A 25,386-nucleotide genomic window follows, 5' to 3' on the forward strand; every position below is an offset into this window, starting at 1 on the left:
AGAAATCCACTCCCTTCTGTCTGTCCCTATCAGAACTGTTCAAATTTTCAAAACCAATAATCTGAAATAGCTCAAGCAATTTCAACATGGGCTATTCTAGAGGACTTTAGCAGTGAAAAACAGCATTGCACCCATGTGCTTACCACAATAGAGATATTTGCTAACATGCAACCAAATGCAAAAGTACATAAATAAATACCCAACTGGAAACTGTCTCACCATAATGCTGTATTGTTTTAACACTCGACTGGGAGCCACCCAGAGTGGCTGGGGAAACTCAGCCAGATGGGCCGGGTATAAATACTAAATATTATTATTATTATTATTATTATTATTATTATTATTATTATTTACATCTTTAGAAAGAAAAAATGGGGAGTGAAGATACAGAAATAAATACATTGGGTTTAAAAGACAGTCTCCAGAACCCTTACCTTTTGGAAATGTCCAGTTTGTGACATTTGTTATGTATTCCCAAGATCTGTTGTATGGATCTGTCTCCAATTCATTATACCATTCTATAATGTATTCATTTATTTCTAACTCTGAAGTTTCCCATTCCAAAAACAAGTGCTCCTTTAAAGCAGAAGTATTCAAGCTAAGAATCCTTTGGAGATCTAAGAGAATGATTGCTGCCATTAGCAGGAATGTTGACTTAAGCAATTCAACTGAATATTATTGTGATTAATAAAATATTTGAGAACAGAAGACAGAAGGAAGCAGAAGGGTATGTAGCAATAGCAATCCTTCCTAAGAAAAGTATATTCTACATTTTATCAATACAGTGTATAGGATGCAAAAATAAATACACAATGAATAAGCAGTGAGACTGCATAGCAATATCCTTGCAGACAGGGATTCAAGTACAAAGAGACGTCTTGGATTAGAAGCCCCATTTCTTAATTCTACCTGCACTAAAGTAATACTGCTTACTCAGTATCAGATAAGTCTTAATATTTAGGAGGCTATTTAAGACATTTTTGTTTTAGATGTATGCTCCATAACTAAGTATTTGCTGTTTTGCTCTTTTTGCAAGCAAATGCTACAACCATGTAATTGTATTTTAAAGAAGATCTGAAAGGGGATACACATTTACAAACACAATGACACATATCGACACCCGAACCACAGTGACCTATTACTACATTTTTTTAAAATCACACATTTTGATCACATAAACTCACTCATGCTTTCTTCATGTATTGATGGAATTTTCAAAACAGCCTCAGGAGAATCTCCAGCTATATTATGAGCAACAACACTGATTAAATAGGCTTCTCCTGTCAATTCGAAATTACTGGAATTATTTTTAGCGTTGACAGTTTTTTCAAAAGGAGAATTGGTTTTCGCAAAATACTTTATTCTGTAGCTATCTATTCTTCCAGAAGATGGGAATTCTTCATGTTTCTGTTAAAAAACAAAGCAAAATAGGACAGCACAGCAATTGAAGAAGATAAGACTCTTAAGACTTGTGTGCATTTACCTGAGAAAGCAGCGCTAAACACAATGGGACTTCTGAGCAAACATGTATAGGATCACATACATTGCACAAAAACTAAAATGCAAGTCACACATACACCGAAAAGGACAGAGATGGGATCCTCTCTCTCCCTCTATACATATACACATATACTTCTCATGGAATCAGAAAGCTCTGAAATATGCCAACCAGTTTTGAAAAGTTGGTTATCCAATAAGTTTGCAATCCATACACACTTGAGTTTACATGTCCTGTAAAGGATTGCACTGTTAAATCTGGTCTTGAAATTTATTTCCATCTTTTGCTTACAGGAAGTTTACAGCAAGTGCTTTTACACTGTACCTTGCGGTCTTGATTCACTTAATACCAGCGATAGGTCAGCAAATCATTACAAATTTATTTACTGTTCTTATTTCCATTACTCTCAGGAAGCAAGGGCAAGCTGCTGTTTCTCAGCTTAATGATCTCCAATCCAATCATTGCATATCTACTTCATCAGATTGACATGAATTTTGCAATAATGCACTAGCAGGTTGCTTTCAATATCAAGGGAATAAATAAATGGTATGCCTATATATGCCACAATACCTACTACTCTGCATAAAAAAAATACTTTCCACCAATTCTGTGCTACTTTGTGAGCCATACTAACACTCCAGTTTTTTGTTTTTCCTTATTTTACTGTTTATATTTTAATGTATTTTATTTATTTCTACCGTGCAACACCCTAGAAACTTATTCTCAAGGGGAGCTCAGACATTTTCAGGATAAATACATAAACATTTCCTGTATGTACCCTCCAGGCAAGTTTACAACCCAGTGGCAATTGCCTGGCTTATAGGAAATGGCACTTCCGTGTAGGACTTTAACACACATCAGTGGCATAGCTGTCAACCGTCCCTTATTTGGCAGGAAACTCCCTTATCCCAGTGCCGTGTCCCACTGCTGTCCCTTACTGATGATGTCCCTTAAATTTCACAGGTTTCAAAGGAAGCAGCTCCTCTCCCTCCCTCCCTGCCAGCCAGGGAGGAGGGAGGCTCCAACTGTGTTGCTTGGCTGCCCAGCCCGCCCCCCTCCGGCCTCCTCTCACCAGCCTCGGCCCCCGGGAGCCCCTCCCCGCCAAGACTGAGGAGCCTTGAGAGGAGAGTGAGGGCAACCATGGAGAAAGCAGTTCAGAGAGAGGAGGCGGAGGCGGAGGCGGAGGCGGAGGCGGAGGCGGAGGCGGAGGTGCGGGCAGGTGTTCCAAGGGCTAACCATAGAGGGGGAAAGCAGAGGAAGGACCGCAAGCGCTTCTCCCATAGATTTGTAGTGGTAGACTAGCATAGATGGTCTGATCTGTGAGTTTACTTCGGGCACTATTTTCCCCCCCTCTCTTCCTCCCGCCCCGCCTGATGGAACTGAGAGCTGCAGATGGAGCACGAGAGAAAAAATACAGAACTGCAGCAGCATCTTCGTAGCTTGGACTTCGTTTTGAGCAAAAAGTGATTGCTGCTCGTAGTTATTTAATTGCAGTGTTTCATCAGCTGGTGTCTTGAGCAGCAATCTCTGGAAATGAAGGGCTAAAAACCAGCGCTGCTCTCCCAAATTATCTGGTCCCTTTTAACTTCGTATTTCAGCTGGTTGACTAAAATCCCTTATTTTGGCTGCTGGTCCCTTATTTTCGAGGCTGCTGGTCCCTTATTTTCAAATCTGTAAGTTGACAGCTATGATCAGTGGCAATGTGTGCTATTGTGGATTTTTGTCTGCAGTCACCGTAATTGTGCAAATTATTTCATTTAATACATCTATATATTACCTTTCCAATTCATTGTTAAAGGTGTTTCACAGAAAAATAGAAACTTTACAAAAGGCATCAACAGGAGGGAAGGCACGAGATAGTAAAATCTTTTCCCAGAGCCTAAAGGAGAGCTATGTAGGTGCCAGACAAACTGCCCTTGGGAGGATGCTCCATGGTCAGGGCACCACAATCCAAGCAGTAGAATCGCAGGTTTGTCCACCAGTAGCCACCTTTCCCAACTCCAAAGCTGGGGACACTTGGAGCAGCGCAATGGCCTCACACAGATGTACTGCTTTGTACAATCTGGGGCTACACACAATCTCTGCAGAGTTGCAATACCACTATAACATGTGTGCACTCCCATAAACTACTGTAGCAAGTAAAAAAAAGGTAAAGGTACCCCTGCCCGTACGGGCCAGTCTTGACAGACTCTGGGGTTGTGCGCCCATCTCACTTAAGAGGCCAGGGGCCAGCGCTGTCCGGAGACACTTCCGGGTCACGTGGCCAGCGTGACATCGCTGCTCTGGCGAGCCAGAGCCGCACACGGAAACGCCGTTTACCTTCCCGCTGGTAAGCGGTCCCTATTTATCTACTTGCACCCGGAGGTGCTTTCGAACTGCTAGGTTGGCAGGCGCTGGGACCGAGCAGCGGGAGCGCACCCCGCCGCAGGGATTCGAACCGCCGACCTTTCGATCGGCAAGCCCTAGGCGCTGAGGCTTTAACCCACAGCGCCACCTGCGTCCCTACTGTAGCAAGTAGCAGGGTGTATAAGACCAACTGATTTTGAGTCCTCACCACCATCCTGCCACTTGCTTCTGCTTTTGGCAGTTTTTCTCCCAAACATTTATGCAACCATTGGGGGGGGGAGGAACAACCCCACCAGCCAGGATTCTTAAGTCCTCTGTATGATATTGCAAGCTACCCTGAAGAATCTCATGAACCAAAGCATGGACCATACTTTTTCCAACGCCTGATTTTAAAAAGTTCATACACACACATACATTTCCCATGCCCGTCTCTCCTGAATAGTATCCTGGTAAACTAATATAGACACCACCTTAGATAATCCACCTTTATTCATGAAAAGAAATAATTCCTTCACAGAATTCAGCAAAACAGTTTTTTTCTCAGAGAGATGTTTACTGTTAAAAACAAAGCAACACGGGCAAAGTCTATTCAGAAATCAGAGTAATCAAAATGACAGAAGTGTTTGCCAGTGTAATGGCATGTATATGCACATGAAAAATACCAATTAACATAGTATATAGGCTACTGGGTTGCATCAGAAATAATGTCAGTCAAACCTGACAGCACATTCACCATTCAAATACTAAACCAAAAAACCCTCAGAATCTCAAAGTGTCAATTTTTTTTTACCTTCCACAAAAGGTGCACAGTTCTTCTTCCAGTGGGCTGATGCGATTCAAGTACTCGCCACAAGTCTACTTTCAAGGGAGCTATGAAAATGAATACATCATAATTAAAAATATAGAAATAAAAGGCATGAACAAACTACTCCTATAGCCCACCAAGATAGCCACTTCTATGCTGCTAAAAAGCTAGTTAGTATCATATTCTCATCCTGCAGCAAGTGGATATTCAAGAATAGCACAAGAGTAGAACACATAACAACTAGTTCTTTGTTGTTATCCAAAACTGGGGAGGCTGCCTATGAACAACTCCCCTAGCAACTGGGTGCTGGAACACCATGACAAGCTGGCAACACTAAACACATACACTTTCCCTCTAGACCAGTGGTTCCCAAACGTGTGGTTTTTTTGCCATGCCCCACCTAAGCATCTCTAAAATCCTGCCCCCCCATGACATATAGTTCTTACTATTCAAAAAGTGAACTCCTATTCATGTGGAGGAAACCTAAAAGTCTATTCATTTGCCCCCCTTAGAAATGAAATTGCCCCCCTGTGGGGCATGTCCCCCATGTTGGGAAGCACAGCTCTAACCATATTCAAGAGTAAATGACTGGAAACAGCAGCAATATCCAATACTAATACTGAAGAATTAATTATTATTATTATTATTATTATTATTATTATTATTATTATTACCTCGCCTATCTGACTGGGTTTCCCCAGCCACCCTCGGCAGCTCCCAACAGAATACCAACAACAACAATGAATGATATAACCAATATAACAGTGTGAGATAGCCCTGCCTGACAGATACCCCTTCACTGCCTATCCTGTTTAACATTGTCAGGGAACTGCCATCGGAGAGTCAGGTGGTGGAAGGGCTCAAGGAGACTAGGAGACCCTCGGATGCTGAGGAAGGAACCAGCAGGGGGAGAGGGAGAGTTCCTGCAGAAACTCAGTCGGAGGGATGGCTCCAAGATACTTCCAGTGAGAACAGCGGGGAGGTCTCAGGACCTCCGCTGGGGACGCCTACTCCGCGCAGGAAACTGTCACGCAGAGAATCCAGAAGGAGAGTTTCCGTTAAGGAACTCTTATGTTGGCGTAAATTCCGGAAGCGCCCACTGACGGATTCTGCCAGCGATTGAGGTAGCCATGCACCATGGCTCCGCAGACTGGGAGAGTTTAGCAACTGATTGCAAAGCCTTGAGGGCTTAAACGCTTACGCACGAGTAGCCCCTTTATCCCATTACAAACATATACAGTACAGTATAAACATTCACTGTGGATTCCCTAGAGATGGAATTAGTCTTGGATATATAACAACAACAACAACAACAACAACAACAACAACAACAACAATAAACTGAATTAACATGAACTGATTTTTTTTAAAGATCTGTAAATATAAAACTTAACAACAGCATCAAACTGTATCAGCATTTTGCTTACTTTGTTCTTCTGTTGTTCCCATTTTTTTGGTACTCCACTCACTCCAAAACTTCGAGTCATTATGAGCACACCGAATGTCAACAGTATAGTTTGTACAATCCCACAAATTAGTAAGCTCAATTGTTGCGCCGTCTTCTTCCATGAAGTAATCTTTCTAGAAATTGGGCAGAATAAGTTTTCCTTCAAAGAACACAGCAAAAATCATACGTGGCAAAATATAAATGCCATCTTGCTATCACTTGCATCTGTATTCTTACATTCCTTACCCCCCACCCCAAGTGTGGCTCAGATGGAAAATTCTGCTTGCCAAAAACTGGCATGCATTCTTGGCTAAAATAACTGTTTACCAAAAGACAGCACACGTGTGTGTGTGTGTGTAGGGAAAAGTTCAGAAAAGGGCAACCAAACTGATTAAGCGAATGGGGAAACTCTCCTCTGAGGAAAAGTTAAAGCATTTGGCACTTTATAATTTAGAGAAAAGGCAAGTAAGAAGAGATGTGATGAAAGAGCATGAAATAATGCTAGGAGGAGCAGACTGAGAAGATGAGGCCAACATGGGCTACATGCCTGTAGTCATATGAGCTGGAAAAATTGCTACTCACTTACAATTCAACTTACCATGCCATTTTCCTTTATGGATTTATATCGAATTTGGCACCTCGTATTGTTCTCGGCACTTCGAGGCATATACCGAGGTTTAACCCAATGAACTCTTAGCATTTGCTTCATCCCTGGAACTGTTTCTATTTCGGTTATCTGAGGAGGATCAGGCTTCACTGGAATTGAGAAAGAAAGCTCTCATGCTTTCAATGCTAATGATTTTACAACCAATCCTACTGGCAGCAGCAAGAGAGAGTCTGCTGGAATGGAGAGTGGGGTAGGCTGCACACTTGAACCCCATTGCAGAATTTATATTTCATTTTTAAGCACAGCTATAAAAAGATAATTAAATTACTTCTGTTCGGTGAAGGGGGACTGATGAACCCGATCAATGTGATGCAACACCACTGCCACAATTGGAATTAAACCCAGTTGGGTTGGAGGTAGAGGCAGATTGTTGTTGTTGTTGTTACAGTAAACCCTCTGGATACAGATTTAATTCATTCCAGGGGTCCATGCTCACCCCAAAAAATCCATAACCAGAGGCGCTGCTTCTGAGCATGCTGACAGCGCAATAGAGCGCTTCTGCGCATGTGGCGAAACCCAGAAAAATACTTCTGGGTTTGCTGCTTTCGCAATCCGAAGATTATATATCCAGAGAGGTACATAACCCGAGGGTCCACTGTATTTCAATTTATAAACCACCTTTATCTTCCAAGGATCTCAAGTGGTGTACATGGTTCTCCTCCTCCCCATTTCATCCTCACAACAACCCTTTGAGGTAGGTTAGTCTAAGAGATGGTGACTAGCCCCAGGTCACTCAGTGAGCTTCATGGCTGAATGGGGCTCCAAATCTTGCTCTCCCAGGTCCTAGTCCAACACATGAACCATTAAGCTACACTGGCTTTCAGATGGCGATAGCAAGAGCTGGCAGGTATGAGGGACAGGACCTTCTTAAAGGTGCAACTGTTATTATGGAACTTCCCTCTCTGAGATATACAAGCAGCTTGCCCTTTGGTATTATTTAGGCAGGCAACGTTTTCATTGAACGTTTTCATGCATATTGCTTGCGGAGAGGTTCAACAGGCAGCCTTATAGCTGATTAGCTGTAATAAATTGAAATAAATAAAATGAAGCAGGGGGATTGGAAATGTTTTTACCTTTGCTATTAAGATTACGGTGTTCTCTATTTGTTGTGGTTTTAAGCAGTCTTAAAAGTTGCAAGCACTGAACTGTGGCTAATATAGGCAACACCTCATTTATGTGGGGTTTATGTTCTGGGCCTCTGCATCTGTCAGCGAAATGCACATAAATGGAGAGTCCTAGTGGCTTGCAAGGAGACTATCTTTTGGCTCTGGGGAGGGTCTACTTGAGAGCCAGGAGGACTCTCCAGAGTGCTCCCCACTGCTGGGTTCCTGGCACCATGTGTGTGTGCGGTCACACAAAGATAGAGCACACACAAATGGGTGTTGCTTGTACATCTAATACAAATATTGCCTCTCTAGGGTCTGAGGCAAAGGTCGACATCTGTCGAATGGGCTCGGCACCTTGATTGCAGGAGGCAATGTACTCTGAAGGAGGCAGCAGGGCTCCAGTATCCTGTCAGAGGCCTGGCATCTCTTCCCAAAACCGGGAAGCTTCTTCCCAGCTCAGGGATGGAGGCACAATGTTCATGCGCATGACGTTGCCTTGCCCCAATCACACTTGGAAGCTGGCGCCTCTGGCCCTAAATGTTATCCTACGAAAATGTTCACTGCATGCCACTAGAATTCTTTTATCTCTGCAGTAGCAAAAAATGTATTGCATAAGAGCTGCTTACTCAAACACAGTCTATGTTTCTCATATTTTAAATTGTTTATAAACTTACAAATTTTTGTAGAAATTATGCAAACAGGCTCTGAGGTTGCTTCCCCCAAGCTATTTCTTGCCGTCACCCGGACACGATATTCCCGAGCAGAAATTGGTTGATTGAATATTGTACATGAATCATTTTGGGTTGAGCAGCTTTGTATTTCATCGCCTGCTAATGTTGAAGCCTTTTTCATTGAGCAGTTTTCTTCCTCATTCGGTGCTAACATCCTGTTTGTGAAAAATGCAGGCAGTGGGAAGAAGAAGGAAATTAGTAAATATTTTTGGTGGAAGAAGTGGTTAAGAAGCTCACAATTAGAATCAAATCCAGGACTGAAATATGTTGAGCACAATTTAGAAAAGAACAGTAAAAGGTGAATTATGCTTTTAATAATGACAACCAAAAGTTGAGAACATTCAAGTGTCACAGATTTCAACAGAAGAAATTAAGAGCATGTGTTTCTCCCTCCCACAGAAATTAATAGGATGAAAATGTGCTGCAGCCAACCTAGATGTAATATGAGATTCTTGATTAAGATTTTACATGGTATTTTTATTTTTAAAGATCTTTGTATGTATTGGTAGCCACACACAGCTGCTTTGAAGATTTAAAAAATGGCAGCCATTTGCACTATGCCACACCACAGTCACGGCAACCACTTCATGACTGATGGCCACAGCACGTTTTCAGAATTCTAGGTGTGCCCATGGACCCTAAAATCTTGGCAACTACATGTATCATTGAAAGATGACCAGCTGAATGAAACCTGGAGGTTGTGGTTGAGGCCATGGAGAAGCGCTGCCCAAGCAGATATAGAGACAGAGTTGGCCTCTGAGTTTGACACTGTGTTTGCATCTTGTTGGCTGCCCTGTTTGTGATGAATAGCTATTTAAGATTTCTGGGGTAATCCAAAAGCAGTTGAACTAAACATTTGCTTAAAGGGAGGAAATGCAATTATCTAACTCACATGCTACATGCTTTGCATAACATTAGCAGCCAATCACTTAGCACTTACTGTTTAGTGAGAGTATAGACTGTTTCAGGGTTCTTCTCATATGTCCATGTGCAAGTAAGAGTTGAGCCACTTTTGTAATAAAAGATGCAGAAAATAATTTCAGGAGGCCGTGGAGGAACTGCAACCAAGAAAGGCAAAACAATAGATTTCTCAGGCATTTGAATGACCAGCTTCGCTTGGTAAAAAGACTTTATAAACTACTTGGCATCAGTAAAATCTTACAATTTTAATCTTTTAAAATATTACACCCACCAGGATCCCATTCTACGTAAATATTTTCAAAGGCTTTTAAGTATTGTTAAAGTGCTTAAATCACTCATTTTCAATTCAAGACTTTTAAGCTTACTTACACCCTGATCTAACTTCAGAGTGAGCCAGGTGTTGCTTTTTAACCGGAGAATCAACAAAACATTTAACGTGAGCTCTTCCATAAGTGAAATTATGAATAACTACTCCAGAGACAGAATCATTGATAATTTGGTAGTTTTCTTCTGCAATCACAACATCGTTCAGTGTCCAGATGATATGACTTGCATTTTTATAAGGAAAAAGTTTTTTGCCCAGTCTACAAAAAACTCTCAAGGTAGAACCACTTTCAATTAAAGGGGATGAAGGAAAGATGTGAGCCACAGCATCTCCATCTATTTTTAAAGAAAAATCACTTAGATCAGTTATACTAAAGCAAAACACAAAGCAACACAGCAGTGACGGAAAAATGAACAAAGACACTATTCATGTATATACAGTTCTACCTCGTCCCTTTAAGAGACTCAACTATTCAATACTACCCCTCATGCTCGGGATACACATGCTTTAATTCCCTGTGTAGCTTTTCATAATAAGGCATATTGGACTTTTCGCCATCATACAAAGACTTAGGAGCCAGTTTAGACTTCACACATTTGCCAAACTTCTTTGTGTCATCCAGGGCCAAACTAGACACAGCATAAACAAGTAATACTGTATCAGTGTGTGTTTGCTTTTTGAATAGCAGATATGGTTTGGGACTGTAGCACACATGATAAGTGGGTTTTCCTCCCCCACGGTGGTATTAGCAGTTGACATTACCACCTTATTTGGGATTTAATCCAGTTAATTTAAAAGCTTTAAACTGTTTATACAGTCAAACTTTGGCTCCCGAACGCCTCCGTTGCAGAACATTACGGTTCCTGAACGCTGAAAACCCGGAAGTAAATGCTCTGGTTTTCGGAAGCTGGGTGTCCAATGCGGCTTCTGCTGAGTGCAAGAAGCTCCTGCAACCAATTGGAAGCCGCACCTTGGTTGTCGAATATTTCGGAAGCCTATCAAGCTTCTGGAACAGATTACGTTCGACAACTAGTCAGGAAAGCACTATATAATGTTTGGATACGGTACAAAGATTTATTGGAAAATAAAACTCCCAGGTGGCTCTCACCTATGGAGGCCAAGGAGGTAAAGAAACTTAATATGAGAACTAATTGGCCGAAATATTCTGAAATTTTAGAACAAGAAGGTGGTGAATTTAAATTACAAAGTTATGAGAAAATAAAGTCCAAGGTACGAGATTGGCTCCATTATTTTCAAATAATGGAGGCCTACAAACAAGACAGGAAAATTGGTTTCCAGGTGGAGAAATCGAAACTAGAAACAGAACTGTTAGAACCCAATACTAAGAATTTATCAAGAATGTATAACTTGCTGTTGAAGTGGAATACAATAGATGAGACAGTGAAGTCAGCTATGGTTAAATGGGCACAGGACATAGGTCATGACATTATGTTTGCTGACTGGGAGCAGTTATGGACCACAGGTATTAAATTCACGGCATGTAATGCCTTACGAGAAAACATTATGAAAATGATTTACAGGTGGTACATGACCCCAGTCAAGCTTGCGAAGATTTATCATCTGCCCAATAACAAATGTTGGAAATGTAAAGAGACTGAAGGTACCTTTTTCCACCTTTGGTGGACCTGCCCAAAGATTAAGGCCTTCTGGGAAATGATTTATAATGAAATTAAGAAAGTGCTTAAGTGCACCTTTAACAAGAAACCAGAGGCATTTCTCTTGGGTATGGTCGGCCAGCTGGTGCCGAAGAAGGATAAGAATTTCTTTTTGTACGCTACTACGGCAGCAAGGATTCTTCTAGCAAAGTATTGGAAGACACAAGAGTTACCCACGCTGGAGGAATGGCAGGCGAAAGTAATCGACTTTATGGGACTGGCAGAAATGACCGGCGGAATCCGCGACCAAGAGAAAGAGACTGTGGAAGAAGACTGGAAGAAGTTTAAGATGTATCTTAAGAACTATTATAAAATTGAGGAGTGCTAAAATGCTGAGGGAAAAGAAGACGTAGAATTGCAGCGGCAAATTGTGTTTAACTCTAGGGTGGAATTGAAGAAGGGTTGCTGAATAATGGTTTAAAATTAAGGATGCAAAAAGGGGAAGGTATGGGGAAGTCCGGGAAAAGAGGGTTATGGAAATAAGGTTAAGAAAATATGATTTTTTGTGTTTGTTTTTATGTTGTTTCTGTTTATGTTAAAAATTTGGAAATTAATAAAAAAAATTATTTAAAAAAAAAAAAAAGATTACGTTCGACAACTGAGGTTTGACTGTATATGGATCACCCACCTTCATTCAAGAAAGAAGCAGATTTCCTTACTGCCCATCCTAACTAAATGCTTAATTGGAATTTTCTTCTAAGCTAGTTTGCACACCAACAATAAGTACAGAAAAGGTTCAACTTACCCGCTAAACAGAAGTTGCAATGCATGGTTAAGATCCCAAGCATAGTATATAAAAATTTATTTAGAATCATTGTGCGTAGGCAGGAAACACTGTAACAAAAGTAAGATCTTTTTTCTCCAACAAAGTCAGTAATGCTGCTGTATTATATAGTATATATTTCTATCTGGTGAGCATACCATTACAGTTAATAATGAAAATAAAATTGTTTTACATATCTTCCCTCAGCTAAATTTCCAAAGGAACCAGAAATCATCATTCTACTATTACTTCACACATTTCAGAGTTGAATCCTGAAAATAGGTTCCAGATCTGAACTTTTGACTCTTTGCTTTTGACAATGTTATTGCAATAGCACAAAGCTTTTGAAATGGGCTTCCTATTTTTTGAGGTCAAACAATTTAGAAAAACCTACAAACCACAAAGCAGTATTGCCACCATTGGAGTTATGTAGCATTTTGGGCTTGTCCCTGCCCACAGTGCTCATGGGTAGTTTTTCAAGAGTACTGCATATACATATAGCAATCATAAAAAACTGACAAGTGCTCATCAGATGTTCTCTTGTCCCCAAGAGTATGTGCTTATTCTTCTACACACTCCTGAAAAGAGAGCTAACTCATTTAGAACTCCTGAAAATAGATCTAACTCATTATCAGCAGCACTGGCTTCCACAGTCCCTGGGATCTTAGCAGTTATAATGGTTGCCCCCTCACCTGTTGCTATTTAGCTGCCACATCCCACTGGACCCTCCAGACTATGTTAGACAATGTTAGTAGGATCTACTGTGAAACTTGTAATTCTTGAGAAAGAATGCCACATAGTACGACACACTTCTTTCCGACTCTCAAACTACAAGTTCCAGTTTGCAGATAACATAGTTCAAAATAGGCACTGTGGATTGGAGTAGATGACCCTTGGGTCCTTTCCAACTTTACAATTCTAAGATTTAATAAAAGGTCCTTACAACATGATGCAATTTAGTCCCATATGATTAAGCAATTATAAATAAATGAGTTCCCCCACCCTGAGAAGAATGCACTCAGATAAACTGGTTTGTGCATATCTTTTTGGGCAAGATACTTTGATCATAATAACAGGATACATCCAGCTAAATCCTACTTAGGGCAGAGCCTTTGAAATTAATGTTTGGATTTTTAATTCATTTCAGTGAGTCTTCTCTGAGTATGACTAGCATCCGAGGCAACCTGTGGGGGGGAGGGAGGAAGGGAGAGATATATGTAAATTTACAAAGCAGGAGGAGGACAAATGAGGGTGGACAGCAAATGTAAAAAAGGATGGGACAGCTGCATATTCCTGCATTGCAGAGGGTTGAACTAGATGATCCTCAACAGGGTCCCTTCCAACTCTACAATAGTATATTTCTAGGGGTAGGAGCTATAATTCTCTCCCTCCCACAGTGGGTCTAGGCACTGCTATTATAGACAGATCCTACCTGTTGAAGGCTTTGTTTTAAAGGGACCGGAAATCGTGTTCTACCTGAGCTATACATATATCACGTTTCTGTAGGGATACTTCACATTTGTTGAAGGATGGAAGCCACCTTGAGTAAACCTTTTGAGAAAGAATGCAGGGTATCAATGATAAAAAAGAAACAAAAATTGGGTCAAGCTAGACATGACATTAATTGTGTGAACATGATTAACTTAGAATCTTCATTTTGTTATGTTTCCCCTAGGATTATGCCCTATAGGCAGGTCTTACATTTCCCCAAAGCTGTCTATGCGCCATTGATCTTAAATTGTTTAAGATGCTGTACTTAAAAGGATGAAAAGTACTCTATTAATTGACAGCTTCTTGTTCTAGTGTAATGTTAATAAACTGACAGTGCAATGTCAAGCATGTCTACTCAGAAGTAAGCCCCACTGTGTTCAACTGGACTTGCTCCCAAGTAAGCAGGTGTTAGATTGCAGCCTCTCCTGCTGCTTCTCCTGTATTCTCAAAATGTGAAATCCTTGCATCTAATAGAAAAAAATATCTACTGACAGAGCTGAGCAAAGCTGAGCATATGGAGTACAGCTAAAGTAACAGGGGACCGCGGGTAGAAAAGGCAAGGCAAAAATGGCAGGCAAGGCAAAACGGCAATGTGTGTGTGCCACTGACTCTGCCAAAGCTTAGGCTTCCTGATAATTATGCAATGATCTCTTTTAATAATAAAGGATACCCCAAATCTGGTAACAAAACACGCCACCGAACATCAGGGCCGTCTCTGGTTGCAGAATCCTCTGTGATGGATGTTTTGTCCAGGGCTCGGGAGGGGCAGAGGGACCATGAAACTAAGGAATGGGGGCTCCAGATTCCACGGGGAGAGATAAGCAAGTGGGAAACTTTGCCTTCACCCTGTTTCTTCCAAGAATCGCGCCTCCCCTTCCTCACTGCTTAGCCAACCAGCCCCTCCCCAGCCTTGGTTTCCCCACCAGCGCCTGTACTGAAGAGCTGATATTGATGAGAAGCAACTCTCTCTCTTCCCCACCCCACTTCACCCCTTTCACTTTCTTTCTCCTTCTCCCCCAGCGTGTCTCTCTCTCCCTCTCTTTTTCGCCCTTTCAGACTTGCCTACATTACTACGGATTGTGGTGGTGGAAGGCGTCCTTTAGCTGCTGTTGTGGTTAAAAAAATCAGGAGTCAGAAATGCTTCAGCTACTGCAAACTTCTACAGAACTACCAGTAGAACTTGACTTACTATCTGCTTACTCCTGCTAGAAGCCAAATTTCAGTGCAAAACAGACTGACCACACACTATACCAGACTGTCCACACACTATACCTTTGAAGCACATTCAAATCACATTTCTCTCTCTCTCTCATATACATATGGCAACTTTGTTTTGTTAAGGGTTGCAGGGAACTGGGGTAAACTACAGGGCCCTAAATTCTAAGAGGAGGAGCATGCACTTCAAATGTACTTTAAAAGCATTGCACATGGAGCTGAGAGACATTTAAGGATGAACAACATGCACAGGTGGCCCTGAATAAAGCCCTTTAAAGTCTCACCTGTCCAAAAGTCCTTAAAGAGAATTTACGTCCTCGGTTTGAGGGTTCAGGAACCCAGCGCTTGCAAACTGCAGCCGACAGCAGCATTCAAGCCGCTTTGGAGTTAGTTACCAGAAATGCGAAGTTGCGAAACTCGACGTCGTTCTCTACCCGGCGGATCTTTCAAGTACTCGAATAAACGCCTCGATTCTAGCTATTAAAAACCACAATACAAAAAACAAAAGGAAAAAAAACCCACTGAGTTTGGACACAGTGTGAAAAACAGCTTTAAAAAATAGTAATAATCCTGGGAAGCGAAGAAGGCGGGCGGGGTGGGTGAGAAGCGTATACAGATGGCGGGGGGCGGGAGAATGAAAAGTAAAATGCGGTGCTCGAAGCCAAATGACTGTCGAGGGAATAGCTGAGTAAGAAACTGCCTTTGCGCAAGAAAGGCGAAGGAAAGGAAACCGGGGAAAGAAAGGGAAGCGAGAGGAGCGGCTTTTCGGTTGAAACTGCCAGGAAGCAAAGCGGGGAGGGCGGGAAGTGCCGAGCGAACCAGAGAAAGGAGGCCGCTTAAGCGAGGCGGAGAGAAAGGAGCGTGGAGTGAGAGAAAACCTCGCGGTTCAGCCCACAACTGCCTCACTGGTTCCTGGGGCTCCTCCGTACCTCCTCAAGCGAGAGCAGCCTCTCTCCCGGCCGACGGGGCCTCGCCTTACCCGGCTCTCCGGACCCGCGTTTTCCCTGGCGCCGCCCATCATGTTCCTGTCCCGCTAAACTATTTGGGAGAACCCGTGAAGGGATTCCCAGTTTCAACCCGGCGGTTACGGGCAGGGCTGGGCCTGAGGCCAAGGCTAAGAGTGTATTGCGACTAACAGTGAAGCCACTTAAGGGAGGCAGAGGCGAGAGGGAGGGATACCACATGCCCAGGCCTGTGACATCATTTTAGTTACAAATAAAAACGAAATAAACAAGATCTGACGAAATCGGGTGGAAGGCCCACGGTGCTTATTTGAGGCAATGTCGCCTGAGCTCTTTTACCTTGGTGGACGTTGCCTTGGGGTCAGTGTGTGGCCAAGGCTGCCATGGGGGTTCTTTTGTGAGGGCTGTTTTTTGGGGGGTTTTAAAATAATAATAATAATTGCACGGGTGCCTTTGTTTTTCCGTGAATGTGAATCTATTGTATTATATTGTATTGTTTTAAATATGCTGTGGAAACCTTTCCCCCAACAAACGATTAAGGAATATAATAATCTTAAGAGGTGAAACGTGCAACTGAGGCATAATTTGCTGCTTTTCTCTCTTTCAGAGAGAGAGAGATCAGTCCAGAACAAGTCACTATGCTACTTATTGTGTAAGAGTCCTGATTCCTTACTGTTAGGCCAAGCAAGGCAGCCGCAGGAAGCCCAATTTTGCCTGTCATGAAATGACAGCAACTTTTTAGTTTTGTATTTTTACTGCAAGGGGAGAAACGTTTGTGGGATGTTCTCCTGGTGCCAAAATAACTTGGCTAGCTACTATTGGCTTTGACATGAGGGTATCAAAATTGTCTTTTGCACCAACCTGTAATGTTAAAAAATGTGAAGAACCATATCTTCCTTTTTAAGAGTGGAAAGCAGTTCATTTCTTTAAAAAGAGAGAGAGAGAGGTGCTCTTCAGAGGCAGGGCACTACTCAGCTAGGACCTTCTTTCCATTATCTACTGTGCATGGCACATGTGAGGTTTTTTCCTTCCATCAAGGAACCCAAGATGGCATATGGTTTCCAGTCCACAAATTGACCAGACCAAACTCAGACTTTCAACTAGATTTACATGCCTTAAGTTAAGACTTTACTCCCTCTCCAAGGGAGGTGTAGAGGATAGTCACACAAGAACAGGCCTTTTCAGTGGTGGCTTCCCATCTGTGGAAGCACACTACTGTCTCTTGGCAGGAACCAAGCAGAAACATTTTTATTTATGCAGCTTTATGTTTTCTTTAAATTAGGAAGGTAGTCAGATATGACTATCTTTTGTAGCACTCATCCTTTAAGGGAGGTGGGGTTTGGACTTGTTCCTTTTAAATACAATATATTGTTGTATGAGTATTTTATTGCTGGTTTTATCTGATTTTGATACCTTTTTTATTTTAGTTTTACTGTATAAATCATTTTGAGGCACTTGAGTGCAAAAATGTGACTAATACCCTGGGATCACAATCATAACAAAGACTGTCTCTAAATATGTGTAGTCTTGACTTCCCCCTCAAGTACTAAATGAACAAAGCAACTCTCAGGCTCAGGCTACTAGGAAAAAGCTTGGCATGACTTCATTAGTGCTCATGTTCGGATGTGTCTTCTTTCTAAGATTTAAGCACTTGTCAAGGGACAAGCCTGCCTTGAGGGCACTGCCCAGATGACCCTTACTGCATCAACATCCCTGAAGTCTTTTTATTTTACAAAAAAAAGTCAGGAGAGCAATTTGGTTGAGGGCATAATATTTCACCTCTTCAGTTTCCCTGCTCAACCTCTCTCCTTCTTAATTTCCCGTTTCTGGAACAAAGCGCTGCTGGGGAATTCACCTGGAAAATTGCGTGTGAAGGCTTAAGAAAGCATCTGCCACATCCTCTACAGTCTACACCACATCCCAATCCAACAAAAGAAAAAAACATGGGAAGTCTCAATCAGGAAACCCAGCAGTCACATATTCTTTGTCCCTAATGCTCCAATCCTATCTCCACTTACTGTGGAGGAAATTCCAACAAACTCTATGGGACATACTCCTACATAAACATATACTGCAACCATCTTCACATTTGTATGGCAAAACAGGTAGAAAGAGGATTTGCTTATCAATGTTTTATTTTTTGGAAAGCGGTTTGCAATCCTTTTTTCATTCATTTTCACAACATTTCCAGTAAGTGGTGCTTGCTGGAGATGGGCCACATCTCCATGGAAGAGTACATGTATTGCATGTGGAAAGTCAAAAGTTCAACTCCTGACATTGCTGGCTTAAAAAGGATTACTAGGAGCAGAGCTAAGATATGGAGCTTTAATAATAGTGAGCCAATATAGTCTGACGTTCTGTCACAGAATCCATCACTACCCTAAATTAACACTGTGGCTGCTGCTTTAAATCACGGTGTGTGCCAACAATTTACCCATTCAATTGCTTCAAGCAAGTTAAAGCCACAAAACACCAAACAAGTTTGGAAGCCTGCTAACATACTAACGAGGGATGTGGGTGGCGCTGTGGGTTAAACCACAGAGCCTAGGACTTGCTGATCAGAAGGTCGGCAGTTTGAATCCCCGTGATGGGGTGAGCCCCTGTTGCTCCTGCCAACCTAGCAGTTCAAAGCACATCAAAGTACAAGTAGATAAATAGGTACCGCTCTGGCGGGAAGGTAAACGGCGTTTCCGTGTGCTGCTCTGCTTCGCCAGAAGCGGCTTAGTCATGCTGGCCACATGACCCAGAAGCTGTACGCTGGCTCCCTCGACCAATAAAGCAAGATGAGCGCCGCAACCCCAGAGTTGGCCACAATTGGACCTAATGGTCAGGGGTCCCTTTACCTAACATACTAACAATGTAAAGCAGTCACATGTGCCCAGGATTTGCGTGAAACACCTCCAAGGAAGTAAGTGCATGTCTGTATGGAACATTTACTTTCTCAAAGGGGATGAGTGGGTTCTGAAGAGCTAATATACTTTTTGTAGTTCTTACAACTTTCATAATGGCCCTCACAATAGTATTGGGGTGCATAAAATGTCTGAAATTGATATGAAGTAGGATGCTATGCAATTTAAAGGCCCACACATGAAGGCAACATTGCCTGGCTTTTGTTCATTCATCTGAGATTTGCTCAAGATATCTTCACAGTTGACAGGTGCTAATTGTGTATGTTCTTTGTTGCAATTCAAGAAAGCAAATCATTTGCCAGAAAGCAAAATTCAAAAACTTACTATTTTAATCCAGGGGTCAGCAAACTTTTTCGGCAGGGAGCCAGTCCACTGTCTCTCAGACCTTGTGGGGGACCGGACTATATTTTGTGGGGGTAATGAACGAATTCCTATGCCCCACAAATAACCCAGAGATGCATTTTAAATAAAAGCACACATTCTACTCATGTAAAAACATGCTGATCCCTGGACCGTCTGCGGGCCGGATTTAGAAGGTGATTGGGCCGGATCCGGCCCCCGGGCCTTAGTTTGCCTATCCATGTTTTAATCAATTTCTCTGTTTATTGCTGTCTTTCCTTGGGGGCAGGGAAAAACAGAATGAACTCAATCTTCTATATGTATTTTTTTTTTCTTCAGATGAACACTCATATCTTAGCTTGCAGAGTTTCCTGTATGAATCTTGGATGATAAAAATGTGTTTCCCCAAGATACCAAGTAAACTGCATAATTTCAGGGAAAGGTCCTAGCTAGACATGACTGTATGCAACCAAGCAGAATTCTAGAATTCACTTAAAAACAACTATAGAAAAAGCCAGGGGAGGGGGTGGGAGTGTTTGGTGCTGCTCTATGAAGGCACTTGAACAGCACCTGCTCCCCTTAACCCAGCCTTTGCTTCAGAGCTCCAACCATCCAACATGTACAGAGACAGAAAAGCCAAATAATTTTAAAGTGGGAAAATGTTTCGGGCCAAGAAATGGCAACAGCCATCTGGAGATGGAGATGGTTAAACGTACCACAAAATACTGTGAGCGTTATTCTTAAGGAAAACTTATTTAAGTGGTATTTTACTTTTATTCAACTGCTGCAAGCTGGCGGGTATACCAGTTCTGTTTGGGATATATGCCAAACAGTTGGAATTATCATTGCTAGCAAAATGAGAACATTAAATGGTAAAGGGCTTTATTCAACAGGACTGCACTTCAATTTTCTCTGCAGCATTTGGAAGCATACATTAGGGCACTGAAAGTGTAGTTGAAAGGACTTCTGGAAAGTATATATGGAGTCTTGGATAAATGGTGTGGTGAGCCAGATATGCATTTCTACTAAATAAACTTCCATTTAAAAAATGAACACATGTCCATTTACATTGTTTTTGGTCTGTTCCATTATCCTAATTACAATGCAGGGAACAAAATATAATATCCCTTTGCCCAAGCTTTAAAATTATGTTCTAAATAAGAGCAAATATTTAAAGTCATTCCACTCACTGCTTCTGCATGGGCATAATGCAACACGCATATATGAAAAAATGAAATTAATAAATAATTTGCTAAGAAATGCAGGTTAAAGTCTCTCGTGCCATGGTCTCAATCTGGTTTAGGACCTCCCACACAAGCTATTTGATTTTTTAAGAAAACAAACTACACTATAAAAGCCATAGTTTTAGCCTGTGCAAGATATATTCCCATTTAGGGTCTGCCTCCCTGCTACAGAGCAGGACAAAATCGCAATACTTCCTTCCTGTTACTGTTTCTTTATCATTCTACAACAGAACACCACAATCAACAGAGAGAAACTTCAGTAGGAGATAAGTTGTTTTTCCATTTAGGATGAATAAAGCACGCAAGATGTGAATCAGGGTTTCTTGTCCATCATGCTTCTTAACATTTCCATGAAATCAGTGGGGAATATCATTTGGGAATTTAAAGTGTGGTGCCATTAGAATGCTGATCACACCCAGTTCTCTCTCTTTTTCACCACCAAGCTCAGCAAAACAAAAAACCACAATGATAACACAAAATGAAAAAGCTAAACGACAAAATTGAAAATAGAGTCTTAAGGCTGCAAATGTTTCAATAGCCTTACTTAATGGTGGTTTGACAGATGAGATGTACCTCTCTTTGGCCACTGAAAGCAGGGGTTCAAAGCTGAAATAAGACTGTATTGGGTAAGTTCACACCTAGTAAACTAATGGAGCCAATTAAAAAGTTTCACCAGCAGCCTCTTTAATCTCTGTTGGCTTGAATGCGTTTGAGGGATGAGGGTGCTGATGGCTTTGAGTCTTTCTCCCAAGGAGGTGGAAAAAATCTTTGTCTTCACCCAAAAGGAAAGCCCAACCTGGTGATAACAGAATAAATGATACAAGGAGGGAGCTGCAGCCCCAATATAGGGAAAGAGGTAGTAAGGGAACACCTAGCTACTTTAAATTAATTCAGATCTCCAGGGCCTGATGAGCTGCATCCAAGGGTTCTAAATGAGCTAACAGATGTAATTTCAGAACCTTTGTCTATGATCTTTGAAAAAATCTTGGAGAACAAGTGAGGGCCCTACAGACTGGAGGCATGCAAATATTGTTCCCCATCTTCAAAAGTAGGAAACAGGAAGACCCAGGTACATGGGCGTGGCCAGAATTTTTGTTATGGGGGGCAGGCTTTTGTTGGGAGGGCAGAACCAGATTTGTATTGGTTTTGATTGAATTGGGTGGTCAGCTGCCCCCTGCCCCCCCCCTTGGCTACACCCATGCCCAGGTAACTACCAACTGGTGAGCTTGACATTGATACCAGGGAAGGTGCTAGAACAGATAATTCAACAGTTGGTCTGTGAGCATTTAGAAAAGGATAATGTGATTACTAAGACCTAGCATTGGTTTCTCAAAAAATAAGTCATGCCAGACCAATCTGATTTCTTTGTTTTATGGAATTACAAACTTGAAGGATCAGGAAAATGCTGTGGACATAGTGTATAGTGTCCAGAAGTATAGTGTCCAGATCAAGGGAAGTAATAAAGGTAAAGGTAAAGAGACCCCTGACCATTAGGTCGAGTCGTGGCCGACTGGGGTTGCGGCGCTCATCTCGCTTTATTGGCCGAGGGAGCCGGCGTACAGCTTCCGGGTCATGTGGCCAGCATGACTAAGCCGCTTCTGGCGAACCAGAGCAGCGCACGAAAATGCTGTTTACCTTCCCGCCGGAGCGGTACCTATTTATCTACTTGCACTTTGACGTGCTTTCGAACTGCTAGGTTGGCAGAAGCAGGGACCGAGCAACGGGAGTTCACCCAGTCGCGGGGATTCGAACCGCCGACCGTCTGATTGGCAAGTCCTAGGCTCTGTGGTTTAACCCACAGCGCCACCCGTGTCCCTAAGGGAAGTAATAGTCCCATTCTATTCTGCCTTGATCAAACCACACCTGGAATACTGTGTCCAGTTCTGTGTCCAGAAGGATGTTGACAAGCTGGAACGTGTGCAGAGGAGGACAACCAAGATGACCAAGAGTCTGGAAACTAAGCCTTTTGAAGAGCACTTGAAGGAGCTGGGTATATTTTGCCTGGAAAAGAGGAGACTGAGAGGAGATATGATAGCCATCATCAGATATCTTAAGGGCCATCACATGGAAGAAGGGAGCATGCTTGTTTTATCCTGCTCTGGAGGGTGGAACTCGAACCAGTGGCTTCAACTTACAAGAAAGGAGATTCCAACTGAACGTTCATAAAAACTTTATAACAGTAAGAGCTGTTTGGCAGTGGAACAGACTCCCATGAGAGGTGGTGGATTCTCCTTCCTTGGAGGTTTGTAAACAGAGGTTGGATGGCCATCTGTCATGGATGCTTTACTTGAGATTCCTGCATTTCAGGGAGTTGAATTATATGACCCCCAGGGTCCCTTCCAACTCTAAGATTCTATGAATATAAGTAGTATAGCAGCACACCCAGCTTTATGGCAGAGGCTTCATGGAGCTTGAGGAATGCAAGGGAATCATTCATTGCTTGAGTGGTTGATAGCAGCTTGCCTGATGTTTGGGGGAAGATAGCTGAGATGGAGATTGAGGACAGCAAAGTTTGAGTTGTGTCAGATGGGGGGGGGAGTAGCGGGAATGCCCTCCAGGAGGTTTCCTGAAAGTGAATATGGTGTGTGACTTGCTTAATGCTAGCACGAAGGGAGAGGCTATGGCTAAGGAGCCTAATGTGCTCTGGTTAAAATTATGGAAAAACTTGCTTGGAAAGAAGCAGTATGTTACAAAGACCCTGTGCCTTCTGCTCCCCTCCCCACTGAAGAGGGGGGTGATGTCCCAGCTTTTTCACTAAGAAGCTATATCCAGCATTAAGGCAAGAGCAGTAAAAGCAGTTTTGTGGGAAGTGTGATTGCCCACACTTGTGTTGTAGCAACCAGCAGTATCAGTTGCCAGAGGGGCAAGGTGACATTTCCCAAAGTGTAGATGAATTAGCTAATGTCTTTTAAAATATTAAATATTGCCCTTGAGTCACAGGACCAATTTTATTTTTCTTGGCAGGGGACACAAGGGATGTACTAAACCCAATGTTATTTTTTTCTTCTTTTTTTCTTATTGTATTCAATCGAATGAATATCATATTAATTTCTGGTGCTTTATCTTCTTTGGAGTAGTGTGTTCAAGATTTGCTATCTGCAGTGCCAAATGGCTGGGCAGTAAATCCTGCCAAAGTTCAATGACAGGCAATAGAAGTTGAGGTTTCTAGGCGTGATATGGTCAGATAAAAAGTACACAGCTCTTTGAAGGAACCAATACCTGCAGGATAGCAGCCAGGTGTTGCGTATCATGCACTGAAGCCACAAAATGCATTAATGGATTACTGGAATAGTAAATCCAAATTGTGAGTCACCCAAATCCCACAGGACCCCTCTGATGGAAGATGCATTCCAGTTGCCAAACAACAGGCAGACTGGAAAGGGATTCCCTGTGGGAGAGCAAAAGGCGGAATAATGGGTGCTTCTCCAGTTCTTTGAGTGTGAAAAGTGCACCCTGCTGCATAGTTGCCTACACAAGCCTCAAAAGGTTCTATAGGGATAGATTGATGTGCCTTGAGTGAAGGAGTGATAGGCACAGCTCCTACTCCTACTGACACTTATGGATAAATAGCCCCAAGATCTGGATGGACCCTGGAACGAGTTGCAAGTACTCAGGGTTGTGATAGACTCCAACTACCAAGGAGAAGTAAAAATGATCCTTCAGGCCCTGTGGGAATTACCCTACCAAGCAGGGGAATGGTTGGTTCAGCTGGAGAAAGCTGCCTACAGTGTCAGTTGAACAGAGAGACCCTAACCCTATGGAAAAACAAAGGGTTTGGGCTCAAAAGGAGCTTCTGTTTGGTGACAGGAGCCCTCTAGCTAACTGCAGGCAGCTGAAGTGCTGAACCCGGCTGAGACAGCTACTAGTACAATGTTGGTGCAAAGCGAAGATGTGCCCAGAATTGTGCCTAACTGATATCAGTTTGCTGACTAATAGGCTGCCACCCAAGAGGATTGTGGCAGTCGCAGTTATCATGGTCCTAAGCTTCCTCTACTGACTATATCCATCCAACTATCTGTAAGACCTGGGTACAGTGGTACCTCGTGGTTACATATGCTTCAGGTTACAGACTCCGCTAACCCAGAAATAGTGCTTCAGGTTAAGAACTTTGCTTCAGGATGAAAACAGAAATCGGGCTCCGGCGGCGCGGTAGCAGCGGGTGGCCCCATTAGCTAAAGTGGTGCTTCAGGTTAAAAACAGTTTCAGGTTAAGTACGGACCTCTGGAACGAATTCAGTACTTAACCTGAGGTACCACTGTATTTGTCCTAGACAAAGTGACATATGCTGCTTTGTGTATAAAGACGCTTGTTTGTAAAAAAGCCATCTCTTTGGTATGGTGTTCATCCCACATATGCAAAGGCTAGGAAACCTGCCAGGCTGCTTTCCTGTAAGTCTACATTTTTCTTTAATAAAGCATTAGAACTGATCATTCCAATGTTTTTGACATCCTTCTTTGGTATCCCTACACAAAACCACTCCCACGAACCCTCGTTTGGGCCTGTGGTTCAGAACAATATCCACCGGTTATATTGCAATGCTGAATGATATAGCTAGTAGATAAATGTATAGCAGTGTGAGATAGACTCTCCTGAGAAATAGTACCATTTTTCTCTTCTCAATACGAGTCACATGAGATGTGAATGAACATCTGTGCCATTCCCAAATCCCAGTTATTCCACTCAGTTCAGCTGGACCTTGGTTGAAGAACTAATAGTTATGCACAAGATATTACTAGATGGTGTCTGCCCAACCTCATAGAATAGAATGCCACAACCTCCCTGTAGGAAGTTTCATAGAAGATAAAAAGTTGGGTCACTTCTCCAGAACTGCCACCTAGGTCTTCCATTCAGTGATATGGATCTGTTCCCATCCTAAATGAATATGGTTTTCACTCATCACACTTAAATAGGGTAGGCACTGGATTGTGAAATGTAAGACAT

The 25,386-nt window shown here is 42.3% G+C and overlaps 1 protein-coding gene across 9 annotated transcripts in view; it reads right to left on the reverse strand.

Annotated features, from left to right (window-relative positions):
• IL31RA (interleukin 31 receptor A) overlaps positions 1-25,386 on the reverse strand; it is a 45,194-nt gene that overhangs the window by 9,186 nt on the left and 10,622 nt on the right. The window contains exons 1-13 of one of the 9 annotated variants that reach the window (XM_079994790.1): positions 15,921-16,355; positions 15,276-15,468; positions 13,762-13,836; positions 13,288-13,469; positions 12,268-12,356; positions 9,891-10,181; positions 9,541-9,658; positions 8,544-8,755; positions 6,695-6,852; positions 6,077-6,230; positions 4,635-4,714; positions 1,185-1,407; positions 435-617 (exon numbers count right to left, since the gene is read on the reverse strand). In XM_079994790.1, coding sequence (XP_079850916.1) covers positions 435-617; positions 1,185-1,407; positions 4,635-4,714; positions 6,077-6,230; positions 6,695-6,852; positions 8,544-8,755; positions 9,541-9,658; positions 9,891-10,181; positions 12,268-12,356; positions 13,288-13,325 — 1,546 coding nt within the window. In that variant the 5' untranslated portion in view covers positions 13,326-13,469; positions 13,762-13,836; positions 15,276-15,468; positions 15,921-16,355. Of the gene's footprint in view, positions 1-434; positions 618-1,184; positions 1,408-4,634; positions 4,715-6,076; positions 6,231-6,694; positions 6,853-8,543; positions 8,756-9,540; positions 9,659-9,890; positions 10,182-12,267; positions 13,470-13,717; positions 13,837-15,275; positions 15,469-15,920; positions 16,356-25,386 lie in introns of those variants that run through there. The other 8 variants (XM_079994793.1, XM_079994791.1, XM_079994797.1 and 5 more) reach the window with 8 other exon arrangements.

This window comes from Podarcis cretensis (genome assembly GCF_951804945.1).
Source record: "Podarcis cretensis genome assembly, chromosome: 11".
Classification (NCBI taxonomy): Eukaryota; Metazoa; Chordata; class Lepidosauria; order Squamata; family Lacertidae; genus Podarcis; species Podarcis cretensis.